The 18,376-nt window shown below is 44.6% G+C and overlaps 1 protein-coding gene across 3 annotated transcripts in view; it reads left to right on the forward strand.

Annotated features, from left to right (window-relative positions):
- The first annotated feature begins 5,288 nt into the window (after positions 1 to 5,288).
- The window catches only part of VWA3A (von Willebrand factor A domain containing 3A), a 52,347-nt gene continuing 39,259 nt past the window's right edge, over positions 5,289 to 18,376 (forward strand). For 2 of the 3 annotated variants that reach the window (XM_083413342.1, XM_083413341.1), the window contains exons 1-6: positions 10,095 to 10,264; positions 11,584 to 11,704; positions 12,545 to 12,669; positions 12,745 to 12,819; positions 16,912 to 16,966; positions 17,997 to 18,095. In XM_083413342.1, the coding sequence (XP_083269468.1) occupies positions 10,203 to 10,264; positions 11,584 to 11,704; positions 12,545 to 12,669; positions 12,745 to 12,819; positions 16,912 to 16,966; positions 17,997 to 18,095 (537 nt within the window). In that variant the 5' untranslated portion in view covers positions 10,095 to 10,202. Of the gene's footprint in view, positions 5,902 to 10,094; positions 10,265 to 11,583; positions 11,705 to 12,544; positions 12,670 to 12,744; positions 12,820 to 16,911; positions 16,967 to 17,996; positions 18,096 to 18,376 lie in introns of those variants that run through there. The other variant, XM_083413340.1, reaches the window with a different exon arrangement.

Here is an 18,376-nt window from a genome sequence, read left to right on the forward strand (position 1 = left end):
GGTTTCCCATAGGAATGCATTGACGGTTTTAAGAAAAAGGCGCAAGACGTTTTTGTCTTGCAAAGCAAGCCCATAGGAAAATTCGTCTTGCGAAGCAACTCAAAAAACAAAAAACTATTTCGTCTTGCGAGTTTTCCGACTTGCGAGGCATTCGTCTTGCAAGGTACCACTGTAGAGGCAAATGGCATAATGTCCAGGCATCTAGGGGTCTAAAACTGATGTGGTTTTTCTTAACATTAACATATTGTTACAACTGTTTTTTATAGTACAGAGCAACAGGGGTGGCAGGAATCATGAGAACAGTGATGACCGGCTTCACGGTTTTCCCCACATTGTGATTTTTTTTTTACATAGCCAGACATCGTGATTCACGATATATCACCATGTCGAACATCATGAAACTGTTCCCACGATACGGACTTCAAACTGATTTTGGACGGTGTATCGATACATCACCCAGCCCTAGTCAAGACCCCCGCGCCCGCTTACATGGGGGGCATATTTGCAAGAACGACCTCACCCCACTGTCCCCTTCTTGTAGATCACCACATGGTGACATTTTCCTGACTTAACTAAAAACAGGTTGGGAAAGTTCAGAAGAAGAGCATCTGCCGTTGACCTTCTGTGATCATGGAATGTGTCCAGTCTGTATATTGTGAGCGGGAGCCTGGCCTGTCTACAGGTATTTGTGAAAACCAATATAGCTGCAGAATGCATAAATAATTGGTGTGTTATGTTTGTTTAACTTTAATTTCAGTCATTTTGGGGGGTGGGGTGGATAATCCTTCTAGCTATAAAAAGGAATGAGAGGGACAGAGAGGATCAGCAGTTGCTTTTAATAAGATCACATGGAATGCAGTATTAATTTATAGCAGAAAGACCGTATCTTGTAAACTGTATATAAAACACAGTTTTATGGTGCAATTGTTTGTCAACCTTCTGTCTGTTACTTTGGGGGGGGGGGTCAGCATTGTGTCCCCCCCTTCCCCATACCTAAGAGCATCATGCTAAACTCTGCAAAGAAATATTTGTCGCTTGTATTTGCACAAGGATTTTTTTCCTCTTTTTTTGGGAAAACCTGTTACGGGCTTTTTAATAAATGCCTGTCCCTTAATTCAGTTCATCGTGTGCAACTTTTTTGCCCAGCAAAATCTGCATTGGTGGGGTGAGCATTCACATAAAGCCTTTTGAAATTCTGCCAGCTTTACTTTTAAGAGCAAATTATTTGTATTAGTCCAGTCACACTTACTTTGCTGCTATTTCGTGAATGCCCCAAATTATTCACATGACTCCGAATGCTTTTAACATCCTGGTTCTGGTGAAATGAAGTTCTTTCTGCAGTCATTTTGACAGGCTTATGGTAAACTTGTACGGTCTCTATTTCTATTGTGACCAATAAACTTCACAGCAGCAGCTCTTCCTCCCCACCCTGCTTTTTTGGAGTCTTTTGTGAGATTTCTTTGGAAAAAACCAAACCTGAATTTGTGTCTGTTACAATATCAATTTTTTTTTTTACTATCCTGTTGCCATTTTAAAGCCTTCTTTTCAGGGTTGAGGGTGGGGAGACGGGAATCTTGAAGCTTAGGCCTTATTTTTCAAATTTACAGTCACTGGAGTCACGCCTGTGATAAAATTGTAGAGTTTAGGGATCTGTTTCCAAGCATTTCTGTTTTAATGACTTCGGTGCACTGCTAAAGCTCACTTTCACACCTCTCTCCTTTCTCCAGTGTATTATTTCAGTTGCTGTTTTGACCTACTGTTAAAAAATATATAAAGTTGTGTGAAGGATCCCAAAGCAAAAAGATGAAGGAAATGGCATTTTCAGATAGGTTTTCCTGCCTTGGAGTTGCTAGTTCTGTTTCTGCTACTCCAAGAGATCATAAATGTTTGGGCTCAAGGTCTTCGTGGTGGTCTTCCCCCTTTCCACTGCAACCATATCCTTTTCCAACTGTTAAGGATTATTTTCTAATTGGTTAGGACATTTCTCTCCCCCGCCCCAATTTAATTTCCAAACAAATTGTTAATACAAACTGTATAAAATGAACATAATTTTCTTCACTTGTATTTTTGTTATTGAGCAAGTTTATCAAAATAAATTGTCTACTTAAAGAAATCTGGTTTGATTTTGATTTTATTTTTAGGGTGGTATATAACTGAAACCTTTTCTTGCATATAATTTATTTTCTCTCTCTCTCTCTCTCTCTCTCCCCCCCCCTCTCTCTCTGTGTGTGTGTACAACCTCCTAACATAAAATGTTCTGACAGCCTTAAAGTACTGTATTTTTCGCCCTATAGGGCGCACTGGCCCATAGGATGCACCTCTTGTTTTTTGGGGGGAAAATGAATAAAAAAAAAATATTCCCCCCCCCCCCAGCCGCGGGGCTGGGGTGGGGGAAGCCCGAGCTTCCCCCAGCCCCCAGAAGAGGCTGCTATCCGCAAGCCTTGCGAGCCCGGCGGCAACTCCCGCTGGGCGTGCAAGGCTTGCGGACACCTGCGCGAAGTACGGGGCGTCCTCTGGAGGGCGCCCCATGCTTCGGGCTGCAGGCTGCTGCTCGCAAGCCTTGCGAGCCCGCGGGAACTCCCGCCGGGCTTGCAAGGCTTGCGGATAGCTTCCTGAAGCCTGGAGAGCGAGAGGGGTCGGTGCGCACCGACGCCTCTCGCTCTCCAGGCTTCAGCGAAAGCCTGCATTCGCCCCATAGGACGCACACACATTTCCCCTTCATTTTTGGAGGGGGAAAAGTGCGTCCTATAGGGCGAAAAATACGGTAAAAGCAATTTACGGTAAATACCAAATAAATAGGCAAACGGGACATAAATATGACAAGAAAACAAAAACTCACCACAAAAGTTGAAACAGATTTAGAAACAGAACTGGGAAACTTTGAATTATTTGAAAGGCTAGGATGGTTAAAACTTTGCCTGGTGCTGAAGACACTGTCAGCATGTCATTGTCATAAACCTCATTTTATTTGCATGCCTCCTTTCCTTAGTTAAAACCAGTGCCTCCCCCCTCCCTAAAAAAATGTTTAGGGATACTCTCATTTTCCTACTCATATTGAAATACTGCCCCTCAATGAGGCCAAACTTAGATTCACAAAATGTTTAGGGGTATGAGTATCACCCCCCTCCCGGAAAAAGCACTGGTTAAAACCATCCTTGAGGTGACATACAACGTGGAAAAAAAATACACAATTAGAAGCATAACAAAAGTCATAAACTAAAGAAAACTCATTGGAAAAGTACACAACCACACTGAAGAATAAATCCACATAAAAAGGTCTAAAAATAAAGATACAAAGTAATATCAATAACAGCAACGGCAACATACCCCAGCCCGAAAAATCTGTTCAGCAGCCTCAATTTTTGTAACTGGAGATGGTCAGGCCAGGTGGGAAAAGGCCAGCAAGGGTCTTCCAGGCTAGCAGGTCTTCCAGGACTTGAAGCAGCAGAATAGCCAGGGGTTTTATTAATTTATCTCCTTTTAAAGAATCATCTCAAGATAAAGATAGAGTTGGAAGCGGCCCGAATGATTTAAAAACAGAAAATACGTTTGAAATATATACCCATGACTGGGTGGATGTGAAGGCAACAACGAGGAATGATTTGCCAAACAGAGAGAGAAATCTGATTTTTTATTGTTACCGGAAAAATCCGAGGGCTCCCTTGGACAAAAACAAAGACACCGACCAGGATGACTTGGAGCAAAACAGCAGCCTGTAGGCTTGGCCTTTATTGAACTGTTGCAACAGGGTGTTCCCCTCACTTGCAGGAGAGAGGAAAGACACAGAAAAATGGTGTGCAAGACCTTATAAAAACTTTTGAAATTCCCATCCTGTAGGTCAAGCCCACCCCCAGAAACATCATGCATACATTACAGAAAGGAGGGGTTGAGGGAGGAGTTGTGGTGGTAACCTGAGTGTCCTGTCACCTGGCTGGTTCCCTTCTCCTCCTCCCCATGAGTCATTTTCTGAAGACAAAAGGTAGTCGCAGTTTCCTGCCCCCTGAGGGAAGATCTGATCATTGTCCTTTGTTCCAGTCCATGCTGAATCCACTCCCATATGGAAGTTCTTTGTGATCTTGATTGTCTTCTGTCTAGGACCATCAGGGTTGGCATAGCAACTGGGCAGTGGATGTGCTGGGATGTTCAAGGGATTATGGCTGGCCTGTATCAAACCTTCCCCATTTTGTAGTCCTTCCTTCATGGAGTAAAATGAAAGTGGAACGGTGCAAATCTGATGTATGGTTGATTTTCTATGAATTTATAACAGAAGCGTAGCGTATGTGGTGTGTGAGTGTGAGTGAAGTTTGTACAAACTGAATGATGGGGGGGGGGGTTCCTGCTACATTATGAACTGTTTGCGCTATAAGGATTTGCTTGGAAATGTCCTTTTTTGTTAAATTGTCCCTCCTTCAGAGAGGAAACTCAGGAGCCCACATTACATGAGAGGGAAGTATAGCAGCCTGCTTGGGGAGGGGTGTGGTACCCCTTTAACTTCAAATGGGACAACAGAAAACCCATTTTTTATTTGTATTTATTGCATTTCCTCCCAGGAGCTTAAGGTGGCGTACACAGTTCTCCCCGTTTTATCCTCACAACAACCCTGTGAGGTAGGCTAGGCTGAGACTGAATGACTGGCCTGAGGTCAACCAGTGAGCGTCATGTCTGAGTGGGGATTTGAACTCTGGTCTCTCGGGTCTTAATCTGACACACTGAACCACACTGGGAAGATGTATTTACTGTTCTTGGCGCATCTGCCAAAATTCTGATGCAAAAAATCCTGTCAGTTACAAAGGCAAGAATTGGGAACCTCATGCCCAGGGGCCCAATATAGCGCTCCAATCCTCTCAATCTGGCCCTCAGAAATCTCAGGTGTTGCACTGATTCTGCTTCACGTTTTCTCTGAAAGTTTCTTGCCCAGCGGGAATGCATCCTTGAACTCTGAGCAGGCTTCTTGCTTGCCTGGATGAAGGATAGAGAGGGGAGTCTTATGTGTAGAAACTAGGCTTTTGTACAAATAATAATAATAATAATAATAATAATAATAATAATAATAATTTTATTTATACCCCGCCCTCCCCAGCCAAGGCTGGGCTCAGGGCAGCTAACAACCAGTAATAAAAACAAGTTGGTTGAATACAACTTAAAAACAAGATTAAAATACAACATTAAAACATTAAAATGCAGCCTCATCACAGGAGGAGAAAGGAAAAAAGAAAAGACAAAGACAAAAACCCGCATTTGTGGCCCCACACGTCACTGAGATATGGCTCCTGAAAGGTCACACGGTGACAAGGGTTCGCCTCCCTTGTTTTAATGCGGCTGTGGGGAACCTTTGGTCCTCCAGATGTTGCCAAACTGCAACTCCCATCACCCCTCGCCCATTGGTCATGCTTGCTGAGGCTGCTGGGAGTTGTAGTTCTGCCACATCTGGAAGGCCAAAGCTTCCTCATTCCTTCTAAAAGGTGTCAAAATACTTTCTTTTTTTGGTCCTACACATGGTTTTCTCTTGGCTAAGTATATAAAAAGCCCCCAGACAGAAACATTAATTGTTTTTCAGGCAGATTAATTTGCCGTGCGCCTCTGGAGGTGCAGCCGTGTTTCCCCTGCAGATCTTTCATCTCCCTCCATCCGCTATGGAGAATGGTTGCTTCTGTTGCCGTTGGCAACGAAAACACAGCTCAGGCCAGGGGAGTGTTTGCTCCTGGGATAAAGCCTGGCTTTACATGCACAGGGGAAGATGCAAGGCAGAGTGAGCGATCGCTGGTGAGTCCCAAGGCTGCACAGCTTTGTGGTGGTCCTAGCAGAGGAAGGGCTGTTGGGATGTGAAGGCGCAATGGTGTCCCGACCGGTGGGAAGATGTGCTTAGCTCCAAAACTGGTTTGGAAGAGCATCGTGTGTCGGGTAGTAGTAAACTGTGCCCCTGAGTATGTGCAAAGTGCCTTTCTCCAGTCACTGCCCAGGGCTCTTGTCTCACACCTGATATCCACCGTGTCTCCAGTGTGGAGGGAATACTTGTAACTGAATTGTTTTATCTAGCGTGATTTTCAAACAGTATATAAGCACCGAAAATCTGTCATAAGAAAACTTTGCTGTGTTATAGAACTTTTTTTTAATTTACTGCATGTTGTAGGTTTTATGATGTGAATGGCTTTGATAACTTCCCACTGAGGTTTAAAAAAAAAAGCAGTATACACATTTTCCATTTTATTGTATGTGTACGTTTTCTATTTTAAAAACCTTATTTGGGGTGGGAGACTAGCTTACACCTTAAAATGACTTGCTTTTTAAGTTTCTTCCTGTCAAGTGTGACAAATACTTAGGACTGTGAATTTCTAGATGTCACTTCTCAGTTAAAAAAAAAAAAAAAGATCATTGTCAAAATCCAGCCTGATTAGGAGTTCTGGAGAACTCGAATAGCTTCATTATTCTGTGTCATCTCTGGCTAGTTCTGGACAATATGGACTCTGGGTGTCCAAATGAAACAAGGTGAAATATTGTAAGTGTTATAAAGCGACTAATGCATTTCAACCTACATCTACAAATGCTGCATTTCAGATTATTCCATGGTCTGATCAGGACTATATCAAGAAACCCTAAATTATTTGGGTTTATGTAAATATTTTACCTGTTTCTTTCATCAGTATGGAAGTATTCTGAATTTACATTTGTGTGTGTGCTTGCTACATACCATACATACGGGTGCCAGAGACCACTGAAGAAGATACATGTTGGTGTTTCATAATATACCATTTTATATTATTCCGTTTTATGTCATTTAGATATTCATCTCGCAGTTTGTTTGCAGTTACAGTCATACCTCGGGTTGAATATGCTTCATGTTGAGCACGTTCTAGTTGCGCTCCGCGGCAACCCGGAAGTAACAGAGCGCTTTACTTCCGGGTTTTGCTGCTCGCACATGTGCAGATGCTCAAAATGATGTCGCGCGCATGCACAGAAGTGACAAAAAGCAACGCGCACGTGTGCAGACGTGCCATCACTAGTTACGTTTGCTTCTGGATGTGAACAGATCCCGTTCGTATCCAGAGGTACCACTGTATAAGTTTTACCTGGTTCCACAGTGGGTTGCCCTACTGTAGAATAATAGAATTGTAGAATTGGAAGGGACTCTGAGGATCATCTAGTCCAACCCCTTGCAATGAAGGAATATGCAGCTATCCCTAAGGGGATCGAACCTGCAACCTTGGTATTATCAGCACCATGTTCTACCCTACTGTAGGTCCTAGACTAACTGTCTAACCACTGCACCACACCTTCCTAAAGTCGGTCATCTTCTGTACAGCCAATTTTTAAGCTTTTTACCTTGATTTTGATTACAACATGGGTGGGGAACCTTTACAGCAGGCTTTCTCAACCTCGGCCCTCCAGATGTTTTGATACTACAATTCCCACCATCCCTGACCACTGATCCTGCTAGCTAGGGATCATGGGAGTTGTAGGCCAAAAACATCTGGAGTGCCAAGGTTGAAGAAGCCTGCTTTACAGTCTGAGGGCCACATTTCCTTCTGGGCAGCCTTCTGAGGGCCACATGCCAGTTGTGGGTGGCGCCAAAGGCAAAAGTGGGCAGAGCAACAAGCGTAATTTTTAACTTTGCACAGTAGCACCTCCCTCTCTTCCTCCCTCCTCCATCCAGGCAAGATGGAGGCCTTTTCCATTCAAGGAGTGGTGCATCCTGGGGGTGCTGGGCTTATAGCCCATGAGACTCATTTACCAATAATCTCAGGGTTGTGGGTTTGATCCCCACATTGGGCAAAATATTCCTGCATTTTAGGGGGTTGGACTAGATGACCCTCGTGCCCCTTCCAACTCTTAACATTCTATTATTCTATGGCAGGGAATGTGGCTAGACTAGGGTGATTCCCAAAGGCTAAACAGAGAGGGGCATGGTGAGCCTCATTTGGCCCCCAGGCTCCTCATTCCTGCCCTACAAAATCAAGTTTCTGTTCAGTAACAAAACAGACCCATTCATTCCACTCCGCTATAAGTGGTATCCAGCTGACGTGTTAATGAAAACAGTCTATCAATTGCTCCCTCACATAACACTGAGTTGACTTGCTTGTTTTTGGCAATCTTATCAGTCATTCTTTCATGGATGGTATAACTTGAGCTCTTCAGCGACGGGCAAAGGCAATTTTAGCATCTACCAAGTGGCTGAAAAGAAGATGGCGGCTCAAATATATCCCCCCCCCCGAGATGTAAGCTTTCAAATGGGACATGGGTGGCGTTGTGGGTTAAACCACAGAGCCTAGGACTTGCCAATGAGAAGGTCAGTGGTTCGAATCCCTGCGACGGGGTGAGCTCCCGTTGCTCAGTCCCTGCTCCTGCCAACCTAGCAGTTCAAAAGCACGTCAAAGTGCAAGTAGATAAATAGGTACCGCTCCAGCGGGAAGGTAAACAGTGTTTCCGTGTGCTGCTCTGGTTAGCCAGAAGAGGCTTAGTCATGCTGGCCACATGACCCGGAAACTGTACGCCGGCTCCCTCGGCCAATAAAGCGAGATGAGCGCCACAACTGCAGAGTCGGCCACGACTGGACCTAATGGTCAGGGGTCCCTTTGTTGTTGTTTAGTCGTTCAGTCGTGTCCGACTCTTCGTGACCCCATGGACCAGAGCACGCCAGGCACTTCTGTCTTCCACTGCCACCCGCAGTTTGGTCAGATTCATGTTTGTAGCTTCGAGAACACTGTCTAACCATCTCGTCCTCTGTCGTCCCCTTCTCCTTGTGCCCTCCATCTTTCCCAACATCAGGGTCTTTTCCAGTGAGTCTTCTCTTCTCATGAGGTGGCCAAAGTATTGGAGCCTCAGCTTCACGATCTGTCCTTCCAGTGAGCACTCAGGGCTGATTTCCTTAAGAATGGATGCGTTTGATCTTCTTGCAGTCCATGGGACTCTCAAGAGTCTCCTCCAGCACCATAATTCAAAAGCGTCAATTCTTCGGCGATCAGCCTTCTTTATGGTCCAGCTCTCACTTCCATACATCACTACTGGGAAAACCATAGCTTTTACTATACGGACCTTTGTTGGCAAGGTGATGTCTCTACTTTTTAAAATGCTATCTAGGTTTGCCATTGCTTTCCTCCCAAGAAGCAGGCGTCTCTTAATTTCGTGGCTGCTGTCACCATCTGCAGTGATCATGGAACCCAAGAAAGTAAAATCTCTCACTGCTTCCATTTCCTCCCCTTCTATTTGCCAGGAGGTGATGGGACCAGTGGCCATGATCTTCGTTTTTTTGATGTTGAGCTTCAGACCATATTTTGTGCTCTCCTCTTTCACCCTCAATAAAAGGTTTTTTAATTCCTCCTCACTTTCTGCCATCAAGGTTGTGTCATCTGCATATCTGAGGTTGTTGATATTTCTTCCAGCTATCTTAATTCCGGCTAGGGATTCATCCAGCCCAGCCTTTCGCATGATGAATTCTGCATATAAGTTAAATAAGCAGGGAGACAAAATACAGCCTTGTCGTACTCCTTTCCCAATTTTGAACCAATCAGTTGTTCCATATCCAGTTCTAACTGTAGCTTCTTGTCCCACATAGAGATTTCTCAGGAGACAGATGAGGTGATCAGGCACTCCCATTTCTTTAAGAACTTGCCATAGTTTGCTATGATCGACACAGTCAAAGGCTTTTGCATAGTCAATGAAGGGGGTCCCTTTACCTTTACCTTTTAAGCTTTTAAATAGCACAGAACTCACTAGGAGGCCTCCTACATATTACAATATTAGAATGCAATTGCTGCTGCTTTGTGATACTAGCAGCGGCGGAGGAAGCCACTTGAGCGCCCTATGGGTGGCGTGCCCATAGGGGTGGGGCGTACCTCGGGGCCTTCGGAGTCTGCCTGCCTCCTCCCACTCAGCTGCCCTACAGCTGGGGGGTGCGGAGGCAGTGGGCAGACCGTTTGGGCAGCGTGGAGCCTGCACGCTTGCAAGCCACCACATCTCTGCCGGGAGAGACTCATGGCTCGGGCTCGCTGCAGGCGCCACGGTGAGTACCGCTCAGCATTTTGTCACACACACCCCAGTGGTGACACCGGGGCAGCCTGCTCCTACTGCACCCCGCTTCCTCCGTCCCTGGGTACTAGAAGGACTGTGGGGCAATACAAATAAAATAAAATAAAATAAAATAAAGTGTGCTACTTTTTTCTTTCTTTCTTCTTTTTAAAAAATAAAAAAATAAAAAACCCGACAGTATGTCGAAGCAGAAGAAGGTGGCAAGTTTCCTGGACGATGCACAGTTCTTGGAAAAAGTTGGGTAAGCGACTTGTAGCTTTTGAAGAAGTTGGATATGGTGGGCAGACTCTTTACAGTTGGAAGGTTCCACCTAGGTTCAGCCGCTGCTTTTGTAGCTATCTCATTTCATCACCAAGGGTTTGGTATAAGAGCTTTGCACAGTGGGTGGAAGGCAAGGAGTCCATCCATAGCTCAGACTCACAGACTGACTAATGATCTGACATGCCATACTCACTGATATAGACAGCAATGGGCCGTTGTCACAGCAATGGCTTGGCTGACCTTGCACCTGTTGGCTTATCTCATGCACGGGATGATTTGTGCTCATGATTTGTGCTTTTTTTGTCTGTTCCACCAGAAATAGTCTAGGTGCAACCAGGCCTTTTCAGGGTAGCAATGTTGGATATTCTTCCTGTTGATATTAAATATGAATTTAATGCATACAGTGGTACCTTGGTTTATGAACTTAATCCGTTCCAGAAGAACCAACGTGTTCTTAAACCAAGGTGTGCTTCCCAAGGCAGTGGGGGACTCAATTTACAAATGGAACACACTCAGCAGGAAATGAAACATGTTCTTATTCCAAGGCAAAGTTCACAAACCAAAACACCTACTTCCGTGTTTTCAGCGTTCTTAATCCAAGTTGTTCATAAACGTAGCTGTTCTTAAACCAAGGTACCACTGCATTCACTGTTTTTAGCTTCATATTTTAAATGTTATATCTGTTTAAATACACTGCTATGGTATTTTTTAAATGGTGGGTGGCTTATATATTAAACAATTTAAATAAACACACCTTTTAAAGTACAGTCTTTCCCAAGTTTTCCTAGGAAGAAACCATGTTAAAATACCCATCTGCTACTTGCCTGTTATGTATGAGAAATAGAGTCCTCGCTCTGGTTACATCTCTATTAAAGCAGTTGCATATCGTGGAAAACTTGCTACTGCTATATTTCTCCATGGAAAATTTCCACTTTTAGAAACACATCATTTCATAAAATTTATTAGCAGCATAATGAATGAAGGCAAGTCATATTGTGTATTTTGAATCAATGCAGTACAAGTCGAATCTGAAATCAAAGTTATAATTAATTTTTTGGGGGGTGCCTATACTTCAGAAACACATATACTTGTGCACAGCTCTTTAGGCTTACTAAATATACATCGAAGAGGCTAGGCAAGATCTCCCATGAAAATTTCCCCAGATTTCCCATTTTACTGCATTAAAGTGGTTTTGACTTAAAGTGGAATGCTTTAGCAATTACATTGCCGGATGTGTATAATGTCTGAAAAGAAAAGACAAGCTTTGTAATGCTGCATAAGAACCCTTTTCCCCTCCAGTGTAAATTCAGTATCAAATGCCACTTTGCAAAAAGGAAGCCCATCTTTGTGGAATGTTTCTGCAGCAGTCTCTGATGATGGATTATTGGTTACCAATATCAACCAGACACAGGATTTAATGGTAAGTCAATATCTGTATTATGTGCACTCATCGCCTGCTCTTCATGGATCATAGAAACAGTAGAGGTCTGTAGCAAACAACATAGGAACAGGGCTTTTCATGTGGTGGCACCAACCCACTGAAACACCCTCTTCTGGAATATGAGAAAGGTCCCATCTCTGTTGTCTTTTTGGTGTCTCCAACAACTCTTTTAAATTGAGATCTTTTCCAGTCTGTATTGGAATTGTTTTATTTTTTAATCACTTACTGTTTCCTGCCTTGGGCTCCTTTGAGATGGGAGTTGGACTGACTGCTCCCACCTGTCAGTGTTTTTAGGCAGTAGGTGAAGTCTGAGCTATTATTGATTAGTGAGTTGTTTAGCCACCAGACAATAGAAATCTCTGAGGTCCTAAAGAGCTGATGTTTCCCCCCTCCCTCAATGTACCGTACTTTTCCAGCTTCAGTCTTGTTTTCTAGTACTTGAAATCTCTGTAGTTTGCCCTTCAGTTTCCCCTCTATCTTTATGACTTTGCATGCTGTGTTTGAAACTGCTATATAAGTTTTGTTCTTATGTGTCTCATGGCAGTCTTTTCTAACAAATAGTTCTGCTGAACAACTGGTTAGCAAGATTGTCCTGTTGCAATGACTTTAATAAACCGGGTTCCTGCTGGATCTGTTGGGCTTACTGTCATTCTCTTGCTTCCTTGTTTTTATTTAAAAGGTGATCCCTCACCTGGGTAACAAACAAGTGGTGTAAAAGTAAATTCTTGCTACAGCCATGTGCTCTGACAACTTGAAGTGCATGCTTTCCGTCCCTGAATGGCTTTTTCTTGACTCCCGTTTTTCTCATTTGGTCAACAGAGACTTAAGGATACAGCAATGCTGTTTGCTGGGTTGAAGTCCACAGATGACTGGATTCAAGTCTATGGTTTAAAACCCTTGCAACTCTCATTTAACGATCTAATGAAGAAGGGCAGCATTGTGGTGTAAGTATGAGGTCATGTTGTTCCAAGCTGGTCATGTCTGCTCTTTTCATTCATCTTTCGGTGTTTCCTTTTTAGAAATCCAGATGATCCAACAGAGAGTATTGAATTTACTAAGGAGTCTGTTAACTATTTTGAATCTGAGTTGCGTAAGTAAGTATCCCCAGAAACGTGTCCCCTCTCTGGTTTGCATCTGTTTATGGTCAAATCTAGGAATGGGGGGAGAAATCCAGTTCAGTTTGCATCTAAAGCCAAATCAATCAACTCCATGTTTTCCAATACAATATGAGAACCTAAACACAGCCATTCTGTGAGATTCACATGTATCCAGATTTTGCAATGTGGTTCTCCAATCAAATAACATTAGGGGGAAATGTGCATAAAAACTCAAAACTGTGTGTAGTGTATTTTTTTTTAATGCAAATTGCTGCAGAAAATGTGGAGAACTGAATTTAAGATTTGAAAAATGAGGAACAGATTGCTGAAATCGACATAACCTTCCATCCCATGCAACATCCATATTGGGATAGTGCTAACTCCTCTGACTGGAATGTAGAAGCAGTGGCAGACCTTGAGGCCTCAAATTTCACCTATGCAATGTGCAATGCTGAAATTCAGCCCCCTTCACCCTCTCGCCTTCCATTCTGAATCATTGTTGCAGCACCCTCAAGGCTCTGTGCCTGATGTGACCAAACCAGTTGTTCTTGTCGACATGCACAGGGCCTTCCTTCCAGCCGCCCCGCTGCAAAGACCCATTGGCCTCTGCTCCGATGTAAATCAGCGACCCAGGTTTCAAAGCCAGGGCACACTATCAGCAGATCAAACTCCGCACACAGAATAGGCGTGAGGCTTGTGAAAGCATACCACAACTACAGATTTATTAATCATAAAGCAGGACAAAGAAACATGTTGACTCTCTCTCTTCGTCTTCTCAGAGAGACTGGGGAAAAACTAAAGCAATACACACAATGGAAGTTCCAAGCAAGCTGTGCTGGGATGTAAACAGACATGTGACACGCAAGTCTGCTCCTTAAGGTGGAATGGAAATTCTCAACAGTTCTCCCCTAAATCCGCTCCTGGCAGAAGGTCCCAGCTCTAATCCCCAGGCATTTCCAGATAAAAGAATCAGATAGCAGGAAAGGCATTCTCTGACTGAGAACCCAGAGAGCTGGTGCCCATTCAGAGCAGAGAACACAAGATTAAATGGGCAAGGAATCTGATCCACAGTTTCCTTCCCCTTTACAGACCTTTCTCTGAGCAAGGGGAAGGTGTTGTTGTTCTCTGAGCTTCCACCAGAGGCAGTGATGGTCTTAACTTGGATGGCTTCAAAAAGAGGATTAGAAATATTCACAGGGGGGAAAGACGATCAGTGGCTACTAGCCACAATGCCTAGGCTCTCCCTCCATGATCAGAAGCAGTATGCTGTTGAATTCCTGTGGCTAGAAACCACAGGAAGAGAGAGTGTTCTGTTTTCTAAACAATTAAATTTTAACAAGTCGTAATGATAAACTTTGAGGGCCGCAGTTAGCTTTGAATAAAAGAAAAAGCTCGTTTCAGACTAGTTTCTGTTGAATGAGTCCTGGCTCCTGCCCAGCGCATGCAGACAGAAGCTCTTAACTGGAAGTAAGAAATAGATATTTATTTAGGCAAGTAATGGTACAGGCTCAGCAGCAGATACTGTGCTTGAGAGTCATGATCCAGGAGTTCAGGACCTGGGCAAGAAGTTCAGAACTGGGCAGAAGCATCGAAGATGTCCCAACAAATCTCTCCCCCCCTCCTGCCAAGCTTTTACAGACAAGGCATAGCGCACTCACTCGTGAGTCTCTCATGCCTTATGGGAATATCAGGATTGTAAGTGTGCACTGTGTTAGGGAGGGCAGGCCTGCTCTCATCTGTAGTGGCAGTTCTAGGTGACAAGACTGCACTCTCCTGCACAGAGTCCTGATCACTCACTGCTGCCTCCTCTTTGGTCTCCCTCGCTGGCTGATCAGAGTCCTCCCGATCCTTCACTGAGGCTTCCCACTCCTCAGGAAGGTCAGTGAGGAGAGCCAGCATCCCTGAAGTGACTGAAGTCAAGGTGGAAAGGGCATTAACCCTGTCCTCCTACCTTAGACTCTCACAATTCAGCCCTGTTTCTTCTTCTTCCTCCTCCTCCTCTTCCATCAGAGCCTACCAACTCCAGCCCAGTCTTGACAACCTTGTGGGGCTCATGAAAGAATGCTGAGTTTTCTCCAACCATCCTAGAAATGGTTGTAAAATTATTATTTGCAAGGATGAAAACAGAACGGCCCTGATCTCTAAAACATTTTACTAAATTCTATCTTTCTTTTGGTGTCAATATATCTTTATTTTCAAACAGTGACCCTGCCAAGGTGGAATTAAATTTATCCTCAGTGAGTAAATTGAGCGAGATGACCTGTCTTGCTTTTGCAGCTGACCCCTCTGCCTCTCTATTCATTTTATTATGCTTTATTTCCAAATAGCCATTAATTAAAATGCAAGCGCATACACTGCTGATCCCTTTTTTGGAGGGCTGGTGTCCTTAATTAATTAAGCAGCTTTTTTGCCAGCCAGCTGTGGGATTTTTTAAAAAGAAAGTTAATAATATGGCCTCTGGTCTTGTGTCACAAATGAAAACAATGTGAGAGCCGTTGCCAATTGACAATATTGGGCTAGATGGACAACTAAAGAAACCAGACAGAAGGCACCAATAACAGGAAAGGTGGGAGAGAAATTAAATCTCAACAGTGCATACAAAAGAAGGTTTCTGGGAAAGAATTCTGGGCACTGTAGTTTGTTAAGACTTGCTGGGAATTGTAACTCAGTGAGGGAGAAACCACAGTTTCCTTTGAGAGAAATGAAGTGTTTTGAATACGCTTTAAAGGTTTAGTGTGTACCCAGCCTGGCTGATTTACAAGTACAGAATCAATTTATAAAACCCAAATAGAATAAGATCGCACAATAAAACAAACCAGTCAGAGCATTTGAAAACACCTGTACCTAAAATATACGCTAAGGCCAGCCAGTTAGAAAGCGTCACTATTAAAACGGTTAAAATACCATGTGAAAAATTAGGTCAGGAAGTTCAAGTTCAGGGGAAGGATTGCAGCTGGGGAAGGGCTGTAGCTCAGTGACAGAGCATCTGCCTTGCATGGGAAAGGTTGCAGGTTCAATCCCTAGCCTCTCCAGGAAGGGCTGGGGATGACTTGTCTGAAACACTAGAGAGTTGCTGCTAGTCATTGTAGACAATACTGAGCTATATGGATCCAGAGGTCTGACCTGATACAGGGCAGCTTACCCACGTTTCCATGTTTCCTCTGTGTGTGTGCAGAAACTGGTGGAATGCCAATATGGATACAGCCTCTCGCATTTCAGCAGGGAGGGCATTCCACTAGCGCCACCAGTGAAGAAGCTACGAGCTCTTATGTTATGGTTACCATATTTTTTTCAATGAATCTTGTGACATTTTTTTTTTTTTTTGGAAGCTGAGTAGCAACAGGGAGTCAGTAGTGGGGATGGTGAGGCAAAAGACCCTGGGCCCAAGCACACATGCGTATTGTATAAAGGTGCAAAGACCTCCTTTCGCACCCTGTGAAACACAAATGTGCAGAGTTTATTAAAAAAAACTGGGCAATGGCTGCCTGCCTGTGGCTCCCGAGCCTTTCCCAATCTGTCAAAACAAAGGGGGAAGGGGGCAGGAGATTGGGGGAGGCTCAGGAGTCATGGATGCGCGGTGCGCCGCTGCCCAGTTTTTTAAAAAAACTGTGCATTTATGTTTCACAGGGTGCGAAAGAAGGGCTTTGCACCTTGCCTGGCAGAGAAACCATGCGCCTTGTGCCCCTCTTGGGCAATGCCTGCCTGCCTGCAACTCCTGAGCCTCCCCCATCAGTCAAAACAAAGGTGGAAGGGGGCAGTAGGTCTGTACCACTGGACGTCCCCGGTTCTCCATTGGCAGTGGCGGCGGCAGCGGCAGTCAGCACCCGCAGCCAGCCAGAGCCAACTGCGCTACCAAGCTGGCTCCGGGCTGCTGAGGCTGCCGCTGCCACATTTCCCGGGGACAGATTTGCAAATCTGGGGACTGTCCCCGGGAACCGGGGACGTCTGGTAACCCTATCTTATGTTTTCCCACTTGAATTTAGAATAAGAAAGGTGGAACTTCATCTCTTAACACCATTGTAATATCTTATAATTTTTATTGCACTAACTTCATTTCTTTTGTTTCCCCACCTACCCACCCAACTACAGAACTATTACTCTCTATGACAGACGCATTGAGTGGCTGCTGCAGGATAGCAGAAAGGTACTGTGCACAATTTCTTCACTTAAAGCTGTGGTGAGGGTCTTGTGGCTCTCCAGATATTGCTTATCTCTATCTCCCATCGTCCATGACCACGGGCCTTGCTGGACTCCAACTCCCATCAGTCTCTGACAACACGGGCAATGGTCATGGATGAAGGAAGAGAAGAACCGGCAATATCTGATGGGGAAGAGGTTCCATACCCCTAACCTAAAGGACACTGTTTATGCAGTGGCGTAGCGTGGGTTGTCAGCACCCGGGGCAAGGCAAGTAATTTGCGCCCCCCCCCCGCTGCACTGTCCCTCCCCCAGATAGTCCCTCGCTCTCTCTTCGCACCGCACCGCATGCGTGGCACCCTCCCCTCCACAGTGGGCGGCGACCCGGTGGCTCGGATCGGATTCACACAGCCAGCACAGCAGTGAGCGAGAGTGAGTGAGCCAGGTAGGGGCAGAGAGCTGCGAGTGCGAGCGCGCCCCCCCCCCCGATGTTGCGCCCGGTGCGGACGGCCCCCCCTGCACCCCCCACGCTACACCACTGTGTTTATGTATCACAAAAATGAAGATGTGGTAAGTGGCACTAGCAAATTTGTAGTCTGACCAGCAAGGGGCAGGGAGGAGCAGCAGCAGCAGCTGCTGTAGATCATTTTGGTCTCTGCAGGAAATGCAAAGCAAAAGATGAACACGATTTGGGATTTCAGCCAGGATCTTGACAACTTTGCACCTGCTAGACTAGAGGCATTTGTACATCATTGGAAGTCTTTTGAGCAATTTCCTCTCTCCTAAAAACTATTAATGGTTTCCATTCTTATTATAGTTCCCTTCAAATCAGTACCCTGTTAACATGGGGTCTAATAGACATGTGTATTTGGGAACCCCTTGTGTGTGAACCCTCAACCCATGTGATCCCAAAAATGCACTATCCCAACGGGAGCATCCTTCCTTTGGGAGCAGGTTGCACTCTGTTGGTTCACTCCTGGCGCTGGACCACTGGGAGCCACCCCTTCCTTTTGTTTTGTTTTTTCTCCCCCTGCCAGATATTTGGTATGATCCGTGGGGATAAAGTTGGAGTTCTGATTGACACATCAGATGTAAGCTGTGGACCGAGGCTGCAGGATTTCCAAAGAGATCTTCTGGTAAATGTTATTGAAGCACTTGCTCACTCTTAATATCAGAGATGATGATGTACTTGTGGGTAGCATTTTGGGCTGGCGAAATGTAGGTTTGATTGGCTATGATACTCTGTAGGAAGCCTTGGGCAAGTCACTACCTTTTCGTCTAATTTCCTTCACATTTTTATCAGCCTGTATCTTTGAGGCCTGAGTAGGGAAATATATGGCCGTACTGTATTCAAATGAGTTTTAGTAGACCCATTGAAATAAATGGACATTGCTAACTTATGTTCATTAATCCTAAT

The sequence above is a fragment of the Podarcis tiliguerta genome (assembly GCF_965153285.1).
Source record: "Podarcis tiliguerta genome assembly, chromosome: 14".
In the NCBI taxonomy this organism is placed as follows: Eukaryota; Metazoa; Chordata; class Lepidosauria; order Squamata; family Lacertidae; genus Podarcis; species Podarcis tiliguerta.